The sequence below is a fragment of the Manihot esculenta genome, chromosome 2 (genome assembly GCF_001659605.2).
Source record: "Manihot esculenta cultivar AM560-2 chromosome 2, M.esculenta_v8, whole genome shotgun sequence".
NCBI classification, from domain to species: Eukaryota; Viridiplantae; Streptophyta; class Magnoliopsida; order Malpighiales; family Euphorbiaceae; genus Manihot; species Manihot esculenta.
In genome coordinates, this window is record NC_035162.2 from 1,855,058 (window position 1) to 1,880,072 (window position 25,015).

Here is a 25,015-nt window from a genome sequence, read left to right on the forward strand (position 1 = left end):
TCAATAGTTTGGTGGCTAGTCACTTGCACTTCGGTATGCAGAGTCTGCAGAAACAGTACTACCTCTCCCCTTTCCCTTCCACCCTTCCATACGTTTCCGTCAAACCAAACAGCACCCTGCTTGCAAACGTTGAACCATGCACAGGCAATTCTAGAGAAAGCCTATTTCTGCGGCCCTACGAGGGGGGAAGCAGGCGCTTCCATTCCCAGAGCGACTAACAATCTTATCTAACGGACTAATTACTCCTGCCATCCTCAACTGGTTAAAGTATAAGCATACCAGTCTGAAAGGGGAGCTCTAGGAAAGCAGATAGACCACTTTGGTTTGGGGGTCAATAACGGTGCAATACAAAATAATCGTGAAGAAAATACTAGAAATGTTTTACTTTCCAGGGTTTAACTAAGTACATTTCATTTCATTTCATTTCATCACAAAAATTTTAAATTTGTTTGGAGAGCTGCAGAATGCAGCAACTGCTGCTACAGCAGAGATGAGTACCAAGGCTTAAATAACACACTTATTAAGGCGGTCTCAAAAGGAGGTAAGCATACTTATTTCTGAATTGATAACTACCAGCACTTAAGCAGACAAACTTTTTGACGCAATCTCAAACACGTTCTCAGAAAGTCCATTGGTAGACATGATCATCTCCAGCTGTGCCTGCAAAAAAGAACGATGCCAATTTAATTATAATGTATTTACCAATAATAAAGATGACAACCGATCAATGGTTCAATCAGTGACAGAAAAAGAAATTTGGGAAAGGGGATGCACAAGTCTCTGCCCCTCCACTGGTTCAATGGTTTATTTGATATATTTCCTCTTAGAAAAATAGCCTCTTTTGGACTGCCAATCTCCAGAGTGCATTTACTGAAAATTATTAACATGAAAAACCTACAACATAACTGCAAATTGGAAATTGCACCAGCTAGTTACCTTGGCAAGAGTTTGCCGGTTTTCATCATAGCGCCTCCATCTTGAGAAGGCTGACGCCATGCCGGAGGCCACCTGTAATCCACAGAAGTTAGAGAAGTAAACTGAATACCATAAGGATCCAATCGCACCTAAATGCATAAGAATGGTGATGATCAAAACAAACCTGAGGATTAATTTTGTCTAATTGCACCACCATCTCCCCTAAGAACTGATAGCCAGATCCATCCTTTGCATGGAAGTTCACAGGAGAACCGCGAAATCCTCCGATGAGTGAGTATACCTATTTCACAAACAGAGACAAATTCAACACAGCCTCACAATAAATAAATAAATAAATAAAACATTCAACAGAAGTTGCTGACTGTTTACCTTGTTTGGATTGCGCAGGTCGAATGCTGGATGTTTTAAGAGGTTCCGGACATTCTCAACATTACCAGGAATGTCAGACATGGCTTGGAGGGCAAACCACTTATTTACAACCTGACAAAAAAGAAGTTAACAGCTTATCTGGAGAGCTCATTGAAGTAGCTCAAACGCAGCATCCGGAAAATGAGATCAAAAAGAGAGAGAGACAGACAGAGAGAGAGGAAAAAAAATCTGTTCGAACATAGGGCAAAGGGTCACAAGAATAATTAAAGAAAAGTTTCAAAAAAAAGAAGCATACAAATTAGTAGTCAACAAGATATGTTCCTGCTATAACTAATCATTTTTAAGCTCTCTTCCAAAATGCTTCTAATGAGAAGTTATGCCTCTTTATTTTCTGAAAATATCATTTTCTCCAGACAGAACAGATCATAGCACAAACACAAGAAAAAAGATTCATTGAAGCAATCACAGAATTACTGAGTTAGAGATTCACCAAAAAGTCGTGCTGCCATTTATTGTAGAAGTCAGCCAAGACATCATCACGAGTTTTACCAGGGTTCTGGGCTATGGCTGCCAAAGCTGCAAATTGTTCTGTCATATTTGTGGCAGATTTGTACTCGTGTAGTGCAAGCTCTGTTAACTCCTCATGTTCTAGTGATGCAAGATATGCTACAGATGGTTGAAAATGAAAACACATGCAATTAGCACAGGGTAATATTCGGAAGAAAAAAGAAGAAAAAGGGATCCTTGAACAACGCAAACTAGATCATAAACATCACAGACCAAGGGAAACATTTTTCAAAGCACGCCTAGCCATGTTGGAATGGTTGAACACATACTCTTCTGAGCTCCTATTATTTTCAACCTGTAAAACACAACATTCATTCAGCAAAGGTGATTAATCAAGAATTGGAGACATGGAAAGCATAATATTATATTATATTCTGAATCTAAACCAGCTGTCATACTGTAGTTAGTAGCTCTGCTTTAAGTTCAGAAGCGAGCTGCTTCCTGATGAAAGTTCGAACAGCATGAACAGCATCAGGGTCTGCAACTTTCATCATGTCCATTATTTCTCCTTCACCAGGAAGCGTTATTGCCTTTGCGATAAATTCCTGGATGACAAAAAAGAATTATTGACTAGTGCATTCATTTGCTGGCTCCTCCCAACCTAAAAAGGGAAAGGGGCGCGGGTAGGGTAAACTCTTATCATACTTTATCCAAGCTAGAGTCACAAAGTATGCTTCTGAGCCCGTGCACAAAGTTAGGATTCAAAAGCAATGGTTTCTTTTGTTGGAAATCAGCCACTAAGCTCAGCATCAGCTTCCTTGCCAAGATCTGTCCAGCTTCCCAACTAAAGCAGAAGGCCACAAAATACATCAACAGATATCCAATAGTAAGCTTGACTACAAATAGAAGAGAACAAAAGCTTAGAGAAAGACAAACCGGTTAAATTCATCTGAATCATGAGCAAGGAGGAAAGACAGATCACTGTCAGAGTGATCAGACTCAAGTCGGATAGGAGCACTGAAACCCCGCAATATAGAAGGAACTGGCCGCTCATTTATGTCAGGGAAGATAAATTCTTCCTCTTTCTGCTTAGCACCATCAAAGATTATCACTAAACCAAAAGGGTATATAACTAGATTGCTATGTTGAAATTTAAGCTCAATGTTATTAAAGATTTATATTGTATATACAGAGATTTTGATATCTTATTTTGCTTAATAATCAGAGTTAAACGGTTTATTCTATGGTTAATCATTTAAAAGCAGTCCAATACTGTAAGAATCATTTGCAAGACATGACTTGCAGGAAATTTCCACATACATGATACATATCTGTGAGCGTATGTGTATCCACCCTTAGTCAAATCTAGGTGAAAGGAAAAAAAAGGAGAGAGAGAGAGAGAGAGACTCATGTACACTAATACTAGCTGTCATGGAGAAGCATAAACCAAGGACAAACCAGCAAGCACATGCAAACAGAGGCAAGCAAAAGTTCCAACTGACCTTGGTTACTCTAAGGACTGTTGAATATACTGGTTGATCATCACTTGCAAAAGACTTCAATGTTCCATCTTGATACACAGAGAAGAGAGGCATGTCCTTGCCAGTTGAATCAAGTAGACCTAGTGCCACAGGAATGAACATGGGTTCTTTTACCGGTTGGCCTGGAGTTGGAGGTATCTCTTGACTGCACAATGGTCACATTAAGATTGGTACTGTATTTGGACTAAGAAAAGAAGAGCAGTATTACTTGTAACAAAGTTAACAGCATATTATACCTAAACTTCAACGAGAAAGTACGAGCTTCAGCATCATAGGATGACACAACTTTCACAATAGGGGTACCAGCTTGGGAGTACCTGTAATTTAAATTGCATTTCGAAGCATAAACATCAAAACAATTAATCTAAACTTCAAAAATAAAAAGGGTTAATTGCAAAAAAAAAAAAAAAAAAAAAAAAAACCTCTGACGTTTTATGAAATATATACACCGCACCCCTTTTGAAAATTGAATACCGACCCCTTGTAATCCCTAACTCGGCAGGGAACGTGCTCGGAGCTACCCTATCCAACTAGGACCTCCAAGCCATGGCCCTTCAACTGCAAAACACCGCTCATTGGCTAGGACAGATAATGCAGCAGAGGGGTCTCAATATCCCAGCAAACGTATTGCCTGTGGTAGAAGAGCCCCGAACCAACGAACCCCAGCCTACCTTCAACCATCCTCAAACGAACAGCAGAGAAACCGGAGAAAGAGGTAGAAGAGCCGGTGAAGAAGAAGAACTGGAAGCCAGAGTCCATGGAAGAAGAGTAAGGAAGTTGATAGAAAATGATGAGGCAGACAGTTACTCTGCTAGGACTACCAGGAGAACGGAGGACGATGAGTGGAAAGAGGAATGTCGCGTGGGGAAAAGACCTAGACAAGACGAAGAAGATGTAGATCAAAAACTGCAAAAGATGAGAGAACAGCTCCTGGTCGAGTTGGGAGCAAAAGATCGTAGTCAGACCCTCTTGCCAGCATCCTCGCCTTTCTCAAGATGGGTGCAGCAAGAGACCATCCCAAAAAATTCATGATGCCACCTATGGCAGCATACGACGGAGCTGGAAACCCAAGGGAGCATGTCCTTAACTACAAGACCTTCATGGAGCTGCAGACCCTATCGGATGCCTTGATGTGCAAGGTATTCCCCACCACGCTCACAGGGCCAGCACGGGCGTGGTTCAATAGCCTGGAAGCCGGAAGCATCAGGAGCTTTGTAGATTTAGCCAACGTCTTCATTAGCCGGTTCATAACCGGAGTGCCAGCTGACAGGAAAACCAGCTATTTGGAGACGGTCAGGCAGAGAAGAAACGAATCGCTAAGGGAGTATGTAGCCCGTTTCAATACGGAGGCCCTGCAGATCCCCGAGCTAGACGAAGGCAGAGCAGTAGAAGCCATGCAGAAAGGTACAACCTCCCCAGAGTTTTTTGGCTCGTTAAGCAGAAAGCCCCCCACCTCGCTGGCGAAACTGATGAAGAGGGCAGAAAAATACATAAGGCAATACGATGTCTTAGTGACGAGCAGATTCGCCAAGGAAACAGTAGACGGGAAAAGCCCCAGAAGAAAGGAGGCCGAAAAGGCAGGAGAAAAAGCAAAGCAAAAGGCTTGAGACCATAGGCAGCCCTGAGACCGAAGGGACCAAAAACCATTCCCCTCTCGGGATCCAGAGCAAAGACCATTCCCCCCGCGAGTTCCAGAAACCCTGACCCCTCTCAACGCCTCCAAAGCCGAAGTGCTCATGGCAATCCAGAACAAGGAATTCCTCCAATGGCCAAAGCCCATGAGGGCTGAAGCAAGTCAGAGAGATCCGAACAAATACTGTTAGTACCATCGCACGCACGGCCATGACACTAATAACTGCTACCAGCTGATCAGTGAGATCGAAAGGCTGATTAAAAGGGAGCACTTGCGAAACTTTGTGAAAAAACCAAAAGGAGAAAGACCTCAGCAAATCCCTACTGCAGGAAGACCCCGGAGGCCAGGGACAGGACAGGTTAATGACGGTTCCAGTGGAACCATCAATATGATAGTTGGAGGGACAGGAGGTCGGATGAGCAGGAGAGGGAGAAAGAGGGGGCGAGATGGGGTGGGCTGTAGTACTGAAGTCATGCAAGTGGCAGAACATTCCCCAATGGTCATCCCTTTCTCTCAGGAAGATGCCCTCGGTGTTCAGATGCCGCATGATGATGCTCTGGTTGTTGAAGCCATCATTCATAATTACCGAGTCAGAAAAATCCTGGTAGACGATGGGAGCAAGGTGAATTTATTACCGTACAGGGTTTTCCAGCAAATGGGGATCCCTGAAGAGCAGCTGGTTTGGGATCAGGCCCCGGTGAAGGGGATCGGAGGAGTCCCAGTACCTGTGGAAGGAAAAGTGAAATTGGCTCTGACCCTCGGGGAAGCCCCTTTAGCTAGAACTCACTACGCAGTGTTCCTGGTAGTAAAGCTTCCCCTGAATTACAACGCCATACTGGGAAGGCCGGTCCTGTACGACTTTGAGGTGGTAACCAGCATAAGATACCTAGCTATGAAGTTCCCGACTGAAGCAGGAGTGGGAGTGGTCAGAGGATGCCAAGAAGAGGCGAGAGCAGTATATCTGGCCACAATATCAGAACCAAGCTCGGCGGGAGAAAAATTTGACTCAGAAGTCCTAGAAGTCCGAGACGAGACGAAGGAAGCTAGAACAGAACCGGTGGGAGAACTAGAAACCTTCCCCTTATCGGAGGCAGAGGCGGATAAGGTCTTCAATCTTAATGCTGATCTGACTAAAGAGCAGAAAACTGAAATCATGGCTCTAATCCGAGGTTATGCATCAAGCTTCGCCTGGAAACCATCGGACATGCCTGGGATAGATCCGGAGGTGATGAATCACAAGTTGAACGTCCTCCCAGAAGCCAAACCAGTGAAACAGAAGAAAAGGGTGGTGGGAAGAGAGAAGCAACAAGCCACTTGGGAGGAGATACAAAAGCTCGAGGAAGCAAGGTTTACCAAGGAAGTAATGTACCCACAATGGCTGGCCAATCCTGTATTAGTCAAAAAGCCAATGGCAAATATAGGATGTGAATAGATTTTACTGACCTCAACCAGGCATTCCCCAAAGATTGTTATCCCCTCCCTTATATTAATAAAATGGTCAATTCTACAACCAGTTTTGATTATATGTCGTCTCTGGATGCAATGTCGGATTATCATCAAATTCCAATGGACAGGTCGGATGAGGAGAAGACCTCGTTCACAACAGAAGACGGGACCTATTGTTATAAAGCCATGCCTTTTGAGCTAAAGAATGCCGGGGCGACATACCAGAGACTAATGAACAAAATTTTCAAAGAACAGATTGGCAGGAATGTCGAAGTATACGTGGACGACATGGTGGTGAAAAACCCAACTTTTCAGCATCACGTGATAGACCTGAGGGAGGTGTTCGAGGTATTGGAACAATATAGAATGAGGTTGAACCCAGCAAAGTGTGCTTTCTTCAACAGGGGAGGAAAGTTCTTGGGATACATGGTAAGTGGAAAAGGCATCGAGCCTAATCCTGAAAAGGTGGAAGCCATCCTGAAAATGCCCGAGCCGACCTGAGTAAGGGACGTCCAGAGACTTACTGGAAGAGTAGTAGGGCTCAATCGCTTCATGTCGAGGTCGGCAGAGAGATGCTTGCCGTGTTTTAGGAAATTGAGGAAAGTTCCGAACTTCGAATGGACTGAAGACTGTCAAGAAGCTTTCAAAGAGCTCAAAACCTATCTCAGTTTCCCGCATGTGCTTAGTAGCCCAAAGAAAGGGGAAGAACTCTTATAATCTACTTATCAGCCTCAGAACAAGCTGTCAGTGCCGTACTGGTGAGAGTGGAAGAAGAAGAGCAGAAGCCCATTTTCTATGTCAGTAAAGTGCTCAAAGATGCTGAGACTAGATATTTGAACATCGAGAAAACAGCGCATGCCCTGTTGCTAGCGGTCAGAAAATTCAAGGTTTATCTAGAAAGCCATCAAGGAATAGTGATGACAGACCAGCCATTGAAGAAGATCCTCCACAGGCCAGAAACTTCAGGTCGGATGCTTGCCTGGTCCATCGAGATTAGCCCGTACTGCTTAGAATACCGACCTCGAACCACCATAAAATCTCAAGCTCTCGCTGACTTTATAGCAGAATGCTCTTTCAACGAAAAACAGTTAGAATTGGATGAGACACCCGCAAAAACGGCAGAGAGCGAAGGAGAGAGGCAGCCCCCACGAGAATCCAGCTGGAAGTTGTATGTAGACGGGGCATCCGAGGCTGGGGGCAGTGGTGCAAGGATAATACTGAAGGGACCGGAAGGGTTTAAAGTTTGTTATGCATTACGCCTGGAATTCAGTGCCTCCAACAACGTGGCCGAGTATAAGGCCCTAATAAACGGAATGCTAATTGCAATGGAGGTAGGGACAACTGACCTCGAGGTAAATAGCGACTCTCAGCTAGTAATCAACCAGATAAAAGGGGCGTACCAGGCGAGAGATCCGACCATGCAACACTATTTAATGAAAGCAAAGGCTATAGAGGCCGAACTCAAGAACCAGGGGATCGTGGTAAAATACTAGAGAATATCTCGAGAAGAAAACGAGGAAGCAGACATGCTAAGCCGATTGACTAGAGAAGAGTTGGAGCAGCTCCCAGATGAGGTGTACATACAACACATTAACATTCCTGCCTTCAATAAAGCCAATACCGTGATTGAGGTCGAAGAAGCTTAGAACTGGATGACTCCGTACCTGGAATACTTAGAGAATGGAAAGCTCCCCGAAGACAAAGCCAAGGCAAAGAAAATTGCAGCCCGAGCTGCTAATTACCAAGCAGTGAGAGGGACCCTGTACAGAAGAGGGAAGTCTAGCCCATGGCTCCGATGCATAAGCCCAGAAGAAGCTATAAGGGTGATGGAAGAAATACATCAGGGAATCTGTGGGGCCCATGAGGGGGCGGGAACGTTGGCAAACAAAATCTTCAGGCAGGGATACTACTGACCCACCGTCAAAAGGGAGGCCGAGGAGTTCGTACGAAGATGCGATGTGTGCCAAAGGTTTGCCAACGCTAACAATACCCCGGCCACACCTCAATCTAGTATATCCAGCCCGTGGCTGTTCTCACAGTGGGGCATAGACATCCTGGGGCCTTTTCCCAAGACCACAGGGCAGAAGAAGTTCGTAATAGTAGCTGTGGAGTACTTTTCAAAGTGGCCAGAGGCAAAGTCAGTCCCTACAATCACAACCAGAAAGATGATAGATTTTGTCTGGGGGAACATTATATGCAGGTTCGGCATACCGAGGGTGCTCATATTAGATAACGGCAGGCAGTTCCACTGCAACGCTTTTAAGGAGTTCACAAGAAACATGGGCATATGGCATAAATTCTCCTCGGTGGCCCATCCCCAAACCAACGGTCAAACAGAAGTCACCAACATAGCTATTCTCCAAGGCCTCAAGAAGCGATTAGATGGGGCGAAGGGAAATTGGGCAGACAAGCTCAACAGCATCCTGTGGGCCTTCAGAACGACACCCAGGACACCAACCAAAGAAACACCTTTCGCGCTCGCGTTTGGCACCGAAGCGATAGTTCCAATAGAGCTGCAAATCCCTACCCATCGAGTCCAATTCAATAGCGAGAGCACCAACGACGATAAGTTGAGAAGTAACTTAGATGCCCTGGAAGAAGTAAGAGAAAAAGCTCAAGTCCGCACGGCCGCATATCAACAAAGGGCAGCTCGTTACTACAACCAACGAGTCAGGAAAAGGAATCTAAAGGTGGGAGACCTAGCCTTGAGAAACCTGGAAGCCACTGGAAAAAGAGCTGCCGTGGGAAAGCTGGCACCGACCTGGGAGGGCCCGTTCAGAATAATCAAAGTGTAACCAGGGGTGTATCGGATCGAGGATATGCAGGGGAACCAGAGCCTCATGCTTGAACTATCCAGCACTTGAAGAGGTACTTCCCTTAAAATTCCAACAAATGTAAAAGGAACGGTTGTATTTTGAAAAACGCAAATAAAATAAGCATCATTGTCAAATTATGTTGTTTGCCATTATTATTATTTTCACCCTCTTTAAGAGGAAAAAGAAAAAGAAAACAGGCGCGAAAGTCCAAGACCTCAGTGAGGTGGGTGACCGGGCTCCCCAAGCGCCCCCGGCACCATAAAACCGGCTAAGAAGATGAAGCGACAGTAAGGCCAAAGAGCTTGAATCTCACGCAAGACCTCAGTGAGGTGGGTGACCGGGCTCCCCAAGCGCCCCCGGCACCATAAAACCGGCTGAGAAGATGAAGCGACAATAAGGCCAAAGAGCCTGAATCTTGCGCAAGACCTCAGTGAGGTGGGTGACCGCACTCCCCAAGCGCTCCCAGCACCATAAAACCGGCTGAGAAGATGAAGTGACAGTAAGACCAAAGAGCCTGAATCTCGTTCAAGACCTCAAGGAGGTAGGCGACCGGGCTCCCTGGGCGACTCCGACACCACAAATAATGAAGCGACAGTGAGACCAAAGGTGCCCAAATCTGGCTTAAGACGATGAAGACAGAATCCCAAGCTAAGATACACAAATTTGAGCTCGAAGAAACCAAATAAAAGAGAGCCACACTCAGGAAGCCCAACAGCAAAATAAAGGTTACAAGTTCCTTCTAAACCAAGGGGCAAATCAAAGGCATGCGCCTGAGCTTGTATCATTAATAAATGGGTAAACTGCAATTTAGTCCCTCTGATTTAGTGAAATACAACCTTTCGTCCATCTGCTTTAAAAAACCTTCAATTTAATCCTTCACATTTAAAAAAACTGCAAAATAGTCCCTACCGTCAAATTTTCAGTTAACCTTCCATTTATTTTAATAAAAATGACTAAACTACCCTTTTCTCCTCATCCTTCTCCTTCTTTTCCCGATCCTCTTCTTCCTTTTCTCCTCATCTTCCTCCTCCTCCTCCTCCTCCTTTTTCTTCTTCTCCTTCTCCTTCTTTTCCCGATCCTTTCTCCTCTTTCTCCTTCTCCTCCCGATCCTCTTCTTCCTTTTATCCTCATCCTCCTCCTCCTCCTCCTCCTCCTCCTTCTGTGTTGGGATGGAGTGAATACTGTTTGGTTGAGTTTTTTTACGTAAAGGGTAGTTTAGTCATTTTCATTAAAATAAACGGAAGGTTAACTGAAAATTTGATAGTAGGGACTATTTTACAATTTTTTTAAATGTGAAGGATTAAATTGAAGATTTTTTAAAATAGAGGGACGAGAGGTTGTATTTCACTAAACCAGAGAAACTAAATTGCAGTTTACCCTTAATAAATTGACGAGATAAAAACAGGGATACTTTCCCAGGATTAGAAACATTCATAAGTTAGAAGTTCAACCAATTACTAGAGTTTTAGCCCAGAATAATTCAAAGGCGAGAAAATTGGCAACCAGGCTGGTCAGTTTAGTATGGCCGATTTCTTTGAAAAATTACAAAATATACATCTGGCTTAAGAGTTTTTATCCTTGGCAGATTAACAGGTTAAGCAAATTAGGCCTTTAGCAGTTAGACTTTTAAAGATAAGCAGCTCGGTAAAATCAGGAAAAGTAAATGCACCAAAAATAATTCAAGTATAGATAAAACACAAAAACTAAATATCATTGAATAACAAGAAAGTATATTACAATTTGTCTAATCATCTATAACTATTGGAGGAAAAATTATCCGTAAAGGACTTACATTCCTAGGGACATCACTATTTACATCCTCATTATCTACACTATTATTTCCGAGGAGCCCAGCACCCTCCTGCTCTGACTCCCCGGTGCCCACGAAGGGCACTATTTCCCCTCCTGGGGGCCCGTATCTTCCCTTTGAGGCCCGGCGTCATCCTCCGCGGACTGGCTGCCTTCTTGCTTGCCTTCCTCCCCTAGCTCGGCATCCTCTTCCAGAGGTCCAGTGGCAGTGCGAGAAGTCCCCTTGGGAAAAGGGTGATCATCCTCCCCATAGACCACCTCCTCGCCATCTGAATCCACTTCTGGGGCTCGGAGTTGACCTAAGGGGGTAGAGGGAGCAACCCTGGCTTCTCTCAGGCCTCGATTAAACCCGAACGCGAACATGCGGAAGCCCCTTCTACATATCTCGTGCTTCAGCTCATCAGAGGCTTTGTACTCCGCAAGTCGCGCCTCACAGGCTTCCTCTACCTTCGCTTCCAACTCAGGAGAATCTTTGTAACTTTGAAGACGAGCTTCACAAGCCTGCTCAATCTCCTTTCTCAGCTCTGCTGACTCCTTATATTCCCTTAGGCACTCCTCACACTCCAGTTGGACCCTGTCTTCGACATGCTTGGCGTCCTCGAGCAAGGCTGAACACCTCTTCTTTAGAACCTCGACTTCCTGACAGAGGTATTGGTTTTGAAGTTTGGATGTCTCCACTGCCAGAGTCAGGTTTGTAACACTGTCAGCACGCTTGCCCAACTCCTGCTTGAGTATGATTATCCGAGCTAGAGCCTCATCCCTTTAAGCCATAACGATGCCATAGCGAGCCTGAACCCCTCCATGATCTGCCTTCAGCGACTCATGCTAACGCCGGACCTCATCCCTCTGGCTCACGGCCTCATCTCTCTCCCGACAGGCTTCTTCCAAGGAGGACAGCTGCTCTAACGCCTCGTCCCGACGAACCTCCGCTGCAGCTGCCCTCTCGTCAGCCCTCCTCAAAACGTCACGGGTGTAGGACAGTTCCTCCCGAAGAGTCTTCAGATGCTCCTAGGCAGCGGCCAGATGACCCCGAGCGTCACTCGTGGCCGCCAGATTTTCCTCGAGGCGAGCCTCTTCAATCCGGCGATCCACGGAATCCCTGAGAGAATAATCCCGGGCGTCAATCTCCATGAAAATGCCCATCGCCTGGCAAAAAAGGAGAATTCAGTGAAGTCAGAAGAATGAAGAAAGATAGAAATAAATTAAAAACAGAAAAGGGACAAGTATAAATTACCATCAGGAGCATCTCCCTGACAGTATCACCGAGCTGCTCTCGAGTACGGGAGCGGAACACCGCCTGCTCCCTGGTAGAACTCGCCAAGAGCCCGGTAAGAGCCAAGAGACGAGGGTCTGAAGCATCAGTATCCCCACCAAACATCCGCTCTCGAAGTACCTCCGCGACCATGTTTGCAGCAGATTGATGGGTGATGTCCTGTCCTCGGCGTTAAGGATCTCGTTATTGGGGGCAGAGAGCAGGGGCACCACTGGAGTCTTCTCCTTCTCAAGTGGAGGTAGGTCTGGGGTTGGACGTCTGGAGGCCTGAAACATTTTGGGAACGGGAACTGGGGCAGGAACGTCCGAGGGAAGAGGACGCTTGCTCGCAGCCTTCTCAACAGCACTCTCAGGAACGTCTAAGACCTTCTCGGGGGGAAGAATGTCATCAACCGACCGAGACTCACCCTCCTCCCTAGGGATGCCCTCAATAACAGAGGCGACCTCGACAGCAGCTCCTGGGACGCTTTCACTAGCCGGGATGACCTCGACCTCACCCTCGGGGGCCCTCCTATCAGCTGAAGAGGCCTCAAGACTCTCCTCAGGGGCGTCTCCGAAAGACAAAGCAGCATCCGCCCTCACGAGCTCGAAACCCTCAGCTGGCCTGTCAGTAACTTTTGGAGCAACTTCCGTCCTCGCGGAGGCGGTCTGACAAGACCCAGTGGCGCGGGAAGACCGAGGGAGGGTGCTCGAACTGCTACGGCTGGAGGGCTTGGAAGACTTGATACCCCGGGGAGCTCGGCTTGGGAGCTCGGGAAGAAGCTGGTGAACGGATCGGCCTGCCGACCTGGAAGAGATGACCTGGGCCACCTCCTGAGTGGCTTCCGACACAGACCGCCCAGCTCGGAGGGCGTCTAAAGCAGCATTCATACTCTCCTGAGATAGGGTAAAGTTTTTCGGGGGCTTGATTTTGTCCATTGGAACTTGAGAAGTTGCAAAAACCCAAAATCAGCACAGGTTAGAAGAAACATACAAAGAAAATCAAGAAGGAAGGAACCCAGCGATTAAAACAAAGGGAAATACCCGCCGCCTTGTAGTCCTAAAGACTGGACACAAACATACACTTTTCGACATCATACTTTTCGACATCATACTTTTCGACATCATACTTTCGTTCAACAGAAGTCAGTCGTAGGTAGCCGACCTGTTCAGAAAGACTCAGCTGGGGCAGGTCGTTGCAACCCAAAACAAAGGGAAATACCCGCCGCCTTGTAGTCCTAAAGACTGGACACAAACATACACTTTTCGACATAATACTTTTCGACATCATACTTCCGTTCAACAGAAGTCAGTCGCAGGTAGCCGACTTGTTCAGAAAGACTCAGCTGGGGCATGTCGTTGCAACCCAGTGGGACATCTTCCCAAGAGAGCTCCACCTCCCAAGACAGTCCGGAGTCTTTCTTCAACTCCACCACCACAAATCCCTCTACCCAACCTTTTATTGAATCCTTGTGACCCGAAAAAATAGACAACCCACCACGAGGGGCAAAGTAGTAAAAGCACTGGCTTGCCCTAACAAGACGGAAGAAGATTACGAACAGACACGCTGTGGGCGTTAACCCCCAGCTCAGGCAAATAGATTCGAAGGAACACATAAACAGGATGGAGTTGGGAGCCAGCATCCGGGGGGTTATCCCGAAGTACTGGAAGACCTCGACAAAGAAAGGAGAAAAGGGGAAGGTTAAACCGTATTCTCGTTGTTTGACGAAGAAGACTAGGTTGAGGTTTTTCTGGGGGTCTATTAAACCGGAGGGAGGAGGATCGAGAAGAACGATCCTCTCATTCCGGTAAGGAGCTCGAATATGATAAAGGGGAGTGTCCAAATACTCCCGTGAAAAGAAATTTTTTAGAGTAGGAGTGATACTGGACTCTAGATTAATAACATCGGAAAGCTTTGGACTATCCATGGAAAGGGAGAAACGTACCTTGAAAACGATGGGGGCAGGAAGACAGAACAGGCGAAACGAGCAGAGAGCAGAGAAGAGCGAGGGTTTGGGGAAGATTGAGAGAATTCGAATTTTGAAACAGTAAAGAGAAGAAGAGAGAAGAAGAGAGGTTTTAAGGAAGACAGTCCTCGGGCCGCGCAGTCATAATGATTCTTGATATTTACCCCTCATCATTCATGTAATAACTGATGAGAAAGTAAAGGGGCAATTGATGACCACTGAGCCTCACCACCCCAGTATAAGGCCGAGCCCATGATAGTGACTCTAACCCAAAGGTCCTGGGGCCTCTTTACTGGACCGGCCTGAACTACCCAGTCTTAAGGTCGGACCCCTCACGGGCCCCGGCCCCTTCACACCAAGCCCGGCCCAAGACGTGACAGGAGAAAAGGACAGCAGGCCTGATCACCTCGCAACCCTGTCTACAAGCGCGCCGGAGGGAATTAAATAGCCGCCTGGCGGGGAGAGGGCATCTGACGGTTTCGTACGTACGGACCTGCATGACAGAGACAAGTGACACTGTAGCAGAGAGGCCACTAGACATCATTAGCAGACAAAAGGAAATGAATAAAGAGGAGAGGACACCTTTCTCTCACCCAAACTTACTCAACCATTGAAAACCATATACTCTCTGGATCTCAGTCCATCCTCAACCATTGAAAACCATATACTCTCTGGATCTCAGTCCATCACATAGGATAAAACCCATTTGCAATTGCAAAACCAATAGAAAGCAAGCAACTTATAGTCAACAAACATAAAATGGAGCCATCCCCCATGCACCAAAATTTTCCTCATTGCGTAGTGCAGTCTATCACCACCACTGAAAATCACAATTGGACCTTCATAATTACATAGCCAAGCACTCAAAATTATATCAATGCTAAAAACAGATGAATCGTCCATTGATGAAAACAGCTACTCTCAAACAATACCAATTGGGAATTTCCACTCATCAATCAAACTCCATCTCATGGTATTCCCTCCACTGATCATCAAGTCCAGGAACTCCAAATACTCATGCTCATTCATTGGATAAATGGCATAACAATTCTCAATAGCTAAGTATCATGAGCTTTGTCCTCATCAACGACAGCTAACTATTTTCTTTCATGATTACACATGAAGTCATTTGGCATAGGCACTAATGGTTTTCACATATTATACCTTTCTACCATGGAGGTTAAGGTCCATTGTCATAGATGTGTGGCTGCTCGCAATTTATGGAGGTGATGGAGCTTATTAGTTACTATTTAGGAGGAGAGAAAGAGAGATATACATATCTATTGGGATTCAAATGACTGTGAATAGGAAAATAATCATGTCTGATAGAGGGTAATTTTGTGTTTTCAAATTTAGTAAACAGCTCTACCCCTGATTTTCTAACAGAAGATCACACCATTATGTTAGGAGTCTCCAGGACCATTCAATCAATTTTGAAAGGGGAGGTTCGCAGGTATACATTGTGCTAGATGCTGGGATTGTATAATTGATCTAAAAATTATCATACCATTGTAAGAAGTTAGCAAAATCTGCATTATTTGCGTCTCGCATAGCAGCAAAGAAATCTTCACATGTTACAGCTTGGCCATCATGCCTCTTAAAATAAAGATCCATGCCCTGACACATAAATAGCATGTCATTTCACTGAACTTCCCAGAAAACAATTAATCCTATCACGAGTCAGATCAAGGTTTAAACATGTGCTTATGCTATACCTTTCTGAAACCTTGACTCCCCAGCAAGGTTTTGTACATCCTGACAACCTCAGCTCCCTGCAAAATAAGAATAAGTGATCAATGCCTGCAAACACACCACCACCAATACCACCCCGCAAAAAACAGAAAAAAGGGAGTACACACGCAGATGATGGTGTAAAAGAGACAAACCTTTTCATAAACCTGTTATAGAAAACAAAACCAAGAAATAAAAGACAATTAGATAGCTGAAAAAAACAGTGCATGAATTTGATGCAAAATCCATTTGCCAAAACATACCGTGACTGCATGTTGAAGTTGGTGCATAGACCCATATTGAAATCATTCCAGAATTGCAGAAAGAAAGCAAAAAAATAAAGTATCATCCTCCCGAGATAAGTATGTTATGTAACCTTTGACTCAGTAAGTCAGAGAACAGAAACTTTACCTGTGTAGAAGTTATCCATCTGCAGGCCCCAAAAAAAAAAGCAATGATGTGAATAACACAAGCAAGCACTTAAAAAAAGCTTTAAAGCAAGCTGATAATTTTTGAAGAAGGCATCATCCAATAAGTTGATTCCAGACCTTGATGTAAGAATGTGGTTGTACAGGATGAGCCATGGGACCAGCATCCTGGAATATTGCAAAACAGATTTATCAGCAACAATATATGATTGATAGAGGGTATCACAGATGGATGCAAGTCCATGCGGAATATGCATAAATTAACTTAAGAAGACTATAATAGGACTGAAGATATCACTACCAAAACATGAAGGAGAATTCAAAACCTGTGGAAACTGATAAGTCCGAAGCTTTGAAACATCAGCTATCCTCTTTACAGTGCGGCTTCCCATGTCTGATGAAAATTCCTGGCAGAATTGGAAGATTTTTTATTTTTGCGATTAAAACAGAGAAAATCTTGTTGTCACGATAATTGATACTACGAAAGAGGAGTTACACCTGATCCCGGAATACAGTAAGACCTTCCTTTAAGCTGAGCTGGAACCAGTCTCGACAAGTCACTCTGCAATTGTTTGCTTGCTTAAGTTAAGTTCCATCACATGTTTGAACAAAGCAATAACAAAGAGAATCCATACCCAATTGAAGAAATCCATAAAAACATAGGGCAATTAAATGACGCCAGGAAACATAATTATTAGTTCTCAGCAGGTAAAACATGAAGACCAAAAGTAAATATAGGTTACAAGTGTATTTTATAAAAGACTGGAGTATAAAGCGGGTAACATCTACCTGTTTCCAGTCCAGTTGTGGAAGTACTGCATGGAAGAAGTAAGATTATAACAAAGGGTAAAAATTATCTCTTTGTAAATTAAGTAAAAATGAATAATTGAAATATTTCATGTTACAGATAAAAAAGTCAACCTCATGGCCAATGACTCCCAAAATTGCAGCATAATCTGCATCTGAAGCAGTTTCTGGAGATGCCAGAACAAGCTTGGAGTTGAAAATCTATTGTAAAATAATAAATCTTATTAAGATCAAAGAGAAATAATCAAATATCAATTATAAGAAAACAAGAAAAATTTACAGAACATACATTTAGACTTTTGTTTTCCATAGCTCCCCTGACGATCAATCGAAATACAATAATTAGTAATTTGCAAAAGATATTGTCAACGTCAAATAGAGAAGACATGGAATAAATTTTACTAGCAACAAGAGCAACTTACATGTTAAAATCTGGGACAGCAACAATATTGAAGAGATCCAAATCATATTCAAGACCAAAGACCTGCTCATACATATATTATAAAAAGAACCCTTTACAACCATGACCCCAAAATTATATTTGAGATTATCACTGGGAAAAATCAAATGGCTTAGGAATGAAGATACTGACATCCTCATCCCACTTCATTGCTGCTTTAAGTGCAAACATGGCATGTGCCGTCTTTGATAGGTCTTGGGCAGGGGTCCAAATTCTTAGTGACACCTTCCGACCAGATCGGGTAATGAATGTGTCATCTCTGCTCTCCAACTGTCCAGCAACTAAGGCAAACAAGTAGCAAGGTTTCTTGAAGGGATCCTCCCAAAGAGCATAATGTTTGCCACCCTGCAAAGGAACCAGAGAATGATAAACATTGGAACACTGTCAACTATTAGGGCAGGGGGAATCAGAGCAATGCTACATCAGTGACATTCACCTCAAGATCTCCTTGTTCTAAGAGGTTGCCATTAGATAGAAGCACAGGGTATAATGATTTATCAGCTTCAATCCGGCATGTGTATTTTGCCATTATATCAGGACGATCCTGTTAGCGAATTAAAATACAAGTGGAATCAGACTGACAGTTTGTAACAAGGAACAGTAGAATTAAACGTTTCTTCAATTAAGCAACCTGATAGAATGTGATTTTGCGAAAACCCTCCGCTTCACACTGAGTGCAGAAATTCCCGGATGACCTATAGAGCCCCTAAGGAGAATTTAAAAACCAAGGTAAGGCATGAAGTAGCAATGAATCACAAGAAAATTTTGAAGGAAGAATTACCTCCAATGATGTGTTCTTTTGAGGATATATCTCAGTAACAATTTCCAATGAAAAAGTATCAGTGGGTGGTGATGAAATTGTCAGATGGCGTGAATCCAAATGATAATCTTTATCCTAGGAAAAGAGAAGAAAAAAGGAAAGACAAAAATAAAATGAAGTTAAAATTACCAAATCATATGAACGTCTCAACTCCAAAGTAAACATGAAAGAAGAGAGGGCGGACCTAGGAAATTGAGTCAAAGAAATATTAAAAAGAAAAAAGAACATGTATCGTCAATTGTCAATTGTCATGTGATTTCAAGACCAAATGAATATATAGAATAAAAAGGAAACAAATTTTAAGATTGCCTGTGTAAGGAGCTGGAAACAACTAAATCCATGAAAAAGAGGGGGGGGGGGGGGGGGGAAGGCAGAAGCCTTCCAAACACATTTATTCTAAGAACAGTGTTACATGCCTAGCCATCTGTTGGGAGAGTATTAAGAATTACTCACCTTTAGTTCCTCACTATTGACCTTGATTGAAATTAATTTTAGATGATGGCCATCCAAAACCAGTGGGGAAGAGGAACCTGTAAATAACATAGTAACTACCAACATTTGAACCATTGCTATTGTAACATATTTTGCTACTTTCTATTAATGAAATAATAAAACATTAAATGCAAGAACCCTCCTTACCTTCAACTCTGGGGTAAACAGTTATTTTTGAACTAACAATTGTTTTCTCCTCGCCCAGCTGAAAATCTAAATCCACCTGAAAATTATAAACATAACATAAGCAGACAAGTGTACAAGGAAAAATCATTAAAAGGGAAAGAAGATTTCTAATACTCGACAATTAGCTTGAGTTTCTCTATACCGTATCAAAGTAGTAATCTGGCAACTTATAATCCTTCAAAAATATTTCTTTTGGTGCATCCATTTTGGAGTTCTCAACTTGCTTAGGCAAGGGTTCTGTGGCAACTGAACAAATTAGCCTCTTTTTGTCTTCCTTGGCCCTCTGAAATAAAATTGAGGAATGTAAGAATGTACAGACATACAGGAAAAAAGGTCAATTCAAGGCACAGTAGCTTGCCTGTAATTCAGGATACAGAAACCGATAATTCCTTCTAACTGTGACCTAGATTCCGCAATTCAAAATTCAAATGAGGGAACCTTCAATTGCAGTAAGTTTAAAATGCACATGGAAAAATCCAAGACACGATAAACAAAATCCGATAGTTTACATGGATATAAAGGGGAAAATTTGCAAACCTCTGAACTAAGGAAACGCCTATGTTTGGATATATTTTTGGCTGAATTACGAAAGCAACTAGCTCGGCCTGTAGCCTGAAGCTGCAAAAAATGCAAAGAAATACGTAAGGATGTGCTGTGTGTGATACAAATGAACTACTTCACTTCAACAGCTTGAAAATTACAACTTTCATATTTATTTAGAAGTGAAAGGAACATCCTAGTTAGATAAGCTCAAACTCAATAATCCAAACAACATTGCCCAGCAAGCAAATACGAATTATTTTGAGAATACACTCAACAGTAATAGATACAACAAGATGTATTCTCACTTGATAGTTCAAAATCTGTTTAAACAATAACACGAGACTCTTACAAACAAGTGGGTCAATATTTATATAAGAATAAACAAAAGATAGGATATGAGTAGTCACAGGAGCAGAGGAAATCAAACCCAAGAGACTGGTCTTTGTCAAACACGAACTTTTGCACGGAAGAATCAATCGAGCCATTTAAACTGAAAAACCTATATAACTATGATCTATTAGTTAGACTAGGGTTTTGAGTAAAGAACAAACAAAAAAAGACCCAGAAGGTCAAAACCCAGAGAAGGCAACTAAAACCCTTAAATGGATGAGACCCACAGATAGAAGGACAGAGCCGCAATGGCTCCTTATAAAGGAGAAGTGGATAATTCAAATTATGGACAAGAAATTTCCAAAAGGGAATTCAAATAAATAAACAGTAAAATATAAAAACAGGAGGAATATGCCAAAAAAAAAAAAAAAGAAATTGATGTGAAGGGAGAAATCGGATCTACCTAGTCGCGATGATCAGATGAAGTGAAAAACAGAGTCTTTTCTCAGAAAGGAAGAACAAAAAGACCTTCTTCTCCGCGACAAGGCATTTATCATTCCCAAATATACATTTATAAATTTAACTTGTGTAAATTAAATTGTTTACATTTATTTAATTAAATAATTATATTATCAGTACCCATTAACCCATTTATAAATATGGAGTAATTTACATAAAAATTAAATATTTATATTTAAATTATATCGTCATAATATATAAATATATAGTTGAGCTTATACAATATATGCATTTTTGTGAAAAAAATTTTACAAGTTATTTATGCAAATATTTATACTCAAATTTATATAAATTTCAGTACACATATTTATTTTAATAACTATTAAAATTTTATTTCAAAAAAATTAAAATTTATGTTGATAAAGTTGAGTTTTTATTAAGTAGATTTTAATTTAAACATAAATGGTAACATGATGACGCATTTTCTTTTTTTTTTTTCTTTTTTTTTTTTCAAAGGATAAGAATCAATCTCAAAGCCCTTGACATGGTCATGGTGTTGGCTTTTGGAAAAAAAAAAAAAGTATTTATTAAAATTCTATAATGGCCCATCCAAGTGGCCCAAAACAGCAATGGGCATATATTGAAATGTTGAACCATCCAAATCCTTGGATTCTCAAAGGCCCAACACCAAGGATTTCAATGAATAGAGAATTCTTTAAAAAAAAAAAAAATCATATGATGTGATCAAATTAAAATATCCTTAAAACCCATAAAATATTTATTTAAAATTTGAACCCTGACATTTTTTATAATATCACATTGTATGGATTTTTGTTGGATCATACTGATATACCAATTCCCATCATCATAGCCCAAATTTTGCCCAGCTTAGAGTGTGCCAACTCAACTCCTACCCTAAGAATCCCAAATCTAGACTATGGACATCAAAATCTTAACACTGACTCCTACCTCCTATTGCAAAGTTCCCTACATAGCTCCAGCTCACCATTTTCAAAAATAATAATAATAACTTTATAGCTTTTTAATTGCATGGATTAAAAATTTCCTTTTTTTATCCCTATTTATTTTCTGTAATTAATTACATAATGGGCTGCCTATTTTGCATTATTTGACCTATTAATCACTAGAATATGAGCAAATTCAGCCAAAAGTTTTTAGGTGTTTCTTTTGAGGTATTCTTTTGCTCATACAGAAATAGTAACAAATAATTCTGAGTTGTTTATAATTAAAATAATGTCCAAAGAGATAAGATCATTTTGCTTTTGGTAGCTAGCTTGATACAGTATCCAAAGCATTCTTCATTTTTCAAATTTGAAGTCCACATGCTCAAGTCCAGCCAATTTTACAGAGCCTCAATGGATTTGTTTAATAAGCTAGCCACCTACTAGGTTTTGATTACTGTATTATATATTATAATTAATGCTAACAATTAAAAGAATCAGGCCAAACAGTTTCCTGATCATAGGCCTAATAATTAGATTAGTGTCTTAATAAGAAACAATAGATTCTGCCTTCAGCAGTCCCTTTTCCAGTTAAAATCACTGTTACACATTAAATTCTATATCCAAAGTTATAATGCACATTATTTTCACTAAATTTTTCTGTTTAAGTTATTAATATGTTCTGTAATAATTTTGAAAATATAATAATGACCCTTTCAAAATAATAAAATAATTATATTATGAGAGATTTTCTGTTTGGTATTTGGGTATTGTAATTATTAATAAATTAATTTTTATATTTTTAAAAATCTATTAAAAGGTACTTATTTTTTATTTTCGTCAACGAAATAATCATTCTATCCTTTTCGTCAAAAATAAATGAGGATGAAAGAAAAAAAATTTTAAATCTAATTTTGATATCAAATAAAATTTCTTATTTAATTTCTGGATATTACTATTATTAATAAGTTAATTCCTATATTTTCAGAAATCTATTAAAATATCTTTATTTTTTTTCATATTTATTAAAATATTCTTATTATTTCTTCGGTCAATGAAATAGTTTTTCCTCCTAAAAAGAAAATGATGAAGAAGAAAAAGAAAAAAAAAAAAGAAGAGAAAGGAGAAGAAGGAGAAGAAGAAAATGATGATAACGAAGAAGAAAAATTATTGTCTTCTCCTCGTTTTTAATGAAGAAAGAAAAAAAAACTAAAAAAGAATTGAAGAAGAGGAGGAATCGAAGAAAAAAGAAGAGAAGAAGATGGAGAATAATTTGATTTTTTACAATACTTTTAACGAGAAAAATAAATAAATTAATTATTTCATTGGTAGAGAGAAAAATAATCACGTTGTAATATGTTTTTAAGAATGTATGAGCTGATTTATTAATAATAATAATTTTTAAGAATTAAATTATAATTTTTTTATATTTTTATAAAATAATATAATCAATGCAAATTTTTTAAATGTTGCTCAAAAGTGGACAACTATCCATCAATGTATGAATTGCATTTGATAGACTAATAGAACTTAGGATGTTGACACTTTCCATCCTCCATGGCCCACCTAAGTTGCAGAGGATTATAATGTAAGAGATAAGCATGTTAAAATAATTATTATTTAGAAATGAAATTTTGTAAAATAAAAAAAGAAATTATTAAAATTTGATGTCTTGAGAACACTGAGCAGCTACCAAACACTAGAAAAGATAGTTTACACTTTTCATAGCTGCACTCTCAAATTGTCCTTAACTTGTGGGGCAATGTCCTTTAATTTTTTCAACTAAAAGAACTTCTAAAACTCCATTAACTCTATAACCCTCTCTCCACCTCTTTCTCTTGGGGGTATAATTGTTGCAAAATAGGCCATTGATTGAATTTAAAAGAATAAATCACAGCCATCCATTTATGTGAACCTCACATGTAGGCCAGTTTTGTATCAAATCGAAATTATGGTTTAAAATAATATACTTCCAGAAAAATATATATATATTTAAATATAACATTTTATAAATAAAAATCAAACCCGTCTTTTAAATTAGAGTTAAAACTATGGATTTGAAATTCAAATAAAAATCGAACCGTGGCCGTGCTGCTCACATGCATCCATGTGCTCCCAAGTATCAAAAGAGTAATTTGGACTGATGTCGAAACAGCCAAATCCAATAACCCTCCAAGTCAACCTAGCAGTCCTGTGCTCGACAGAAATGTTATCTTGTTGAATCAATAATTGTTGGAAGACTACTACCCAACAATAATAATAATAATAATAATTTTTGGCACATTGCAAAATTAGCTTAGAATTTTTTACCATCCATTTTAAAATAGTGTTTAGTATATTAATCAATTAAAATACTATATAAAATAATTAAATGGGAAAATTATTTCCTTAAGTTTTAGTTAATAAATATTGAAAATAAATTACAATAACAATTAATGATGGCTTAAGTTACAAAAAATTAAAAACTCTTCCATTTATACGAGATTGACAATTAATACGAGGATTTTTTTTCCTGCATAATCAGGGGGCAGGCTGTAAAATTCTGACCATAAAAGACAAAATTTAGAAGTTAATGATTTTTAAACACTTTTTACAAAAAAAAAAAAAAAAAAAAACCAAGTGTGAATAGGATTTGTTTTCACATGTGGATGTGTTAATTACCAAAACAGACAAAGTTTAAGCATAATTTATAGCAAAAAGTAAAAAAAAAAAAAATCGGCGAGAGTTTAGCTTGACTTATCTTAGACTAAATATATGAGTGTAAAATGTCGAGTATTAAACAAGCACGATGTATTGTTTTAAAGCATAATTACTATTTAATTTGTTAGATTTAGTGAGATTTTTTAATTTTAAAAAATATATTAAAATATTTTTGAAATATTAAAAATTTTATTAATTAATTTATTCGTTAATTTTAATAAAAAATATAAAATATAAAATTAATTAATTTAATTTTTATAAAATTAAAAAATTAACTAATAAATTTTATTTATATTATAAAAATTAAATAGTATAATATTTAATGGATGGACTAATAGATCATAATATTTAATGGACTGATTAATAAATTTTTTAACATATTAAATATATTTTAATAAATTTTTTAAATTAATAAATTAATTAGTGAGTTTTATTAAATTTAAGGGTTTATATAGTTATTTTTTAAAATTTTAATATTGATGTTGATGAGAACCAAAACACAATTTAGAGATCATGAGAAGCATGTGCCTTTGCCTGAATAGTGGATTTTATATAGGAAGTGGCTGTAAATTATTTACCAAATAATGTACAAAACTCTGTTCTTCATCATTGGCACACTCTAACCTATGACTTTTAAGCTGGTTCCCTCAACTATGTGCTTGCACTGTCTTTTTTATCTATAATACTAACCAAGTTTGATCCTTTTTTTTAAAAAAATTGCAATTATTTTCCACTTGTCAACTTTCTATTATCATTCATCCTGTAATGCAATAAAAAAGATTTAATTTGAAGGCAAATGTCAAGAAGAAATTAATTGAATTA

General features: G+C 40.2%; 2 protein-coding genes across 5 annotated transcripts; both read right to left on the reverse strand.

The window, feature by feature from the left end:
* Positions 1-394: 394 nt before the first annotated feature.
* Positions 395-20,670, reverse strand: LOC110605139 (puromycin-sensitive aminopeptidase). 4 transcript variants are annotated; one of them, XM_043953894.1, is made up of 33 exons: positions 20,536-20,670; positions 19,737-19,817; positions 19,558-19,602; positions 19,342-19,482; positions 19,161-19,236; positions 18,975-19,051; positions 18,483-18,596; positions 18,333-18,407; positions 18,138-18,245; positions 17,834-18,046; positions 17,664-17,725; positions 17,531-17,558; positions 17,356-17,442; positions 17,224-17,249; positions 16,933-16,996; positions 16,761-16,841; positions 16,555-16,602; positions 16,418-16,436; positions 16,270-16,274; positions 16,135-16,173; positions 15,991-16,047; positions 15,783-15,892; positions 3,590-3,670; positions 3,315-3,498; positions 2,749-2,897; positions 2,518-2,656; positions 2,271-2,417; positions 2,086-2,167; positions 1,796-1,971; positions 1,306-1,416; positions 1,100-1,216; positions 937-1,008; positions 395-660 (listed from the first exon to the last, which is right to left on the reverse strand). In XM_043953894.1, exons 4-33 carry the CDS (start codon positions 19,402-19,404, stop codon positions 580-582), a joined length of 2,691 nt encoding a protein of 896 aa, XP_043809829.1. In that variant the 5' UTR covers positions 19,405-19,482; positions 19,558-19,602; positions 19,737-19,817; positions 20,536-20,670; the 3' UTR covers positions 395-579. The 4 variants fall into 4 exon arrangements, with proteins under 4 accessions (XP_043809829.1, XP_021599177.2, XP_021599185.2 ...); XM_021743485.2 differs by lacking the exon at positions 20,536-20,670 and adding an exon at positions 20,150-20,373; XM_021743493.2 differs by lacking the exon at positions 20,536-20,670 and adding an exon at positions 20,150-20,372 and having other exon boundaries at positions 16,162-16,173.
* LOC122723105 lies at positions 10,939-15,776 on the reverse strand. Its single transcript, XM_043953895.1, has 2 exons — positions 12,292-15,776; positions 10,939-12,203 (listed from the first exon to the last, which is right to left on the reverse strand). The coding sequence occupies exon 1, from the start codon at positions 13,245-13,247 to the stop codon at positions 12,294-12,296; it is 954 nt and encodes a 317-aa protein (XP_043809830.1). The 5' UTR covers positions 13,248-15,776; the 3' UTR covers positions 10,939-12,203; positions 12,292-12,293.
* Positions 20,671-25,015: the final 4,345 nt, after the last annotated feature.

Coding starts and splice junctions, on each gene's coding strand:
- LOC122723105 (XM_043953895.1), bottom strand. CDS start 13,247: ATGGACAAAATCAAGCCCCCGAAAAACTTTACCCTATCTCAGGAGAGT.
- LOC110605139 (XM_021743485.2), bottom strand. CDS start 20,227: ATGGCTCGATTGATTCTTCCGTGCAAAAGTTCGTGTTTGACAAAGACC. Junction 19,237..19,341: donor CAGATTACTACTTTGATACG/GTATAGAGAAAC, acceptor TATAATTTTCAG/GTGGATTTAGATTTTCAGCT. Junction 18,597..18,974: donor TCAATAGTGAGGAACTAAAG/GTGAGTAATTCT, acceptor CTCTTTTCCTAG/GATAAAGATTATCATTTGGA.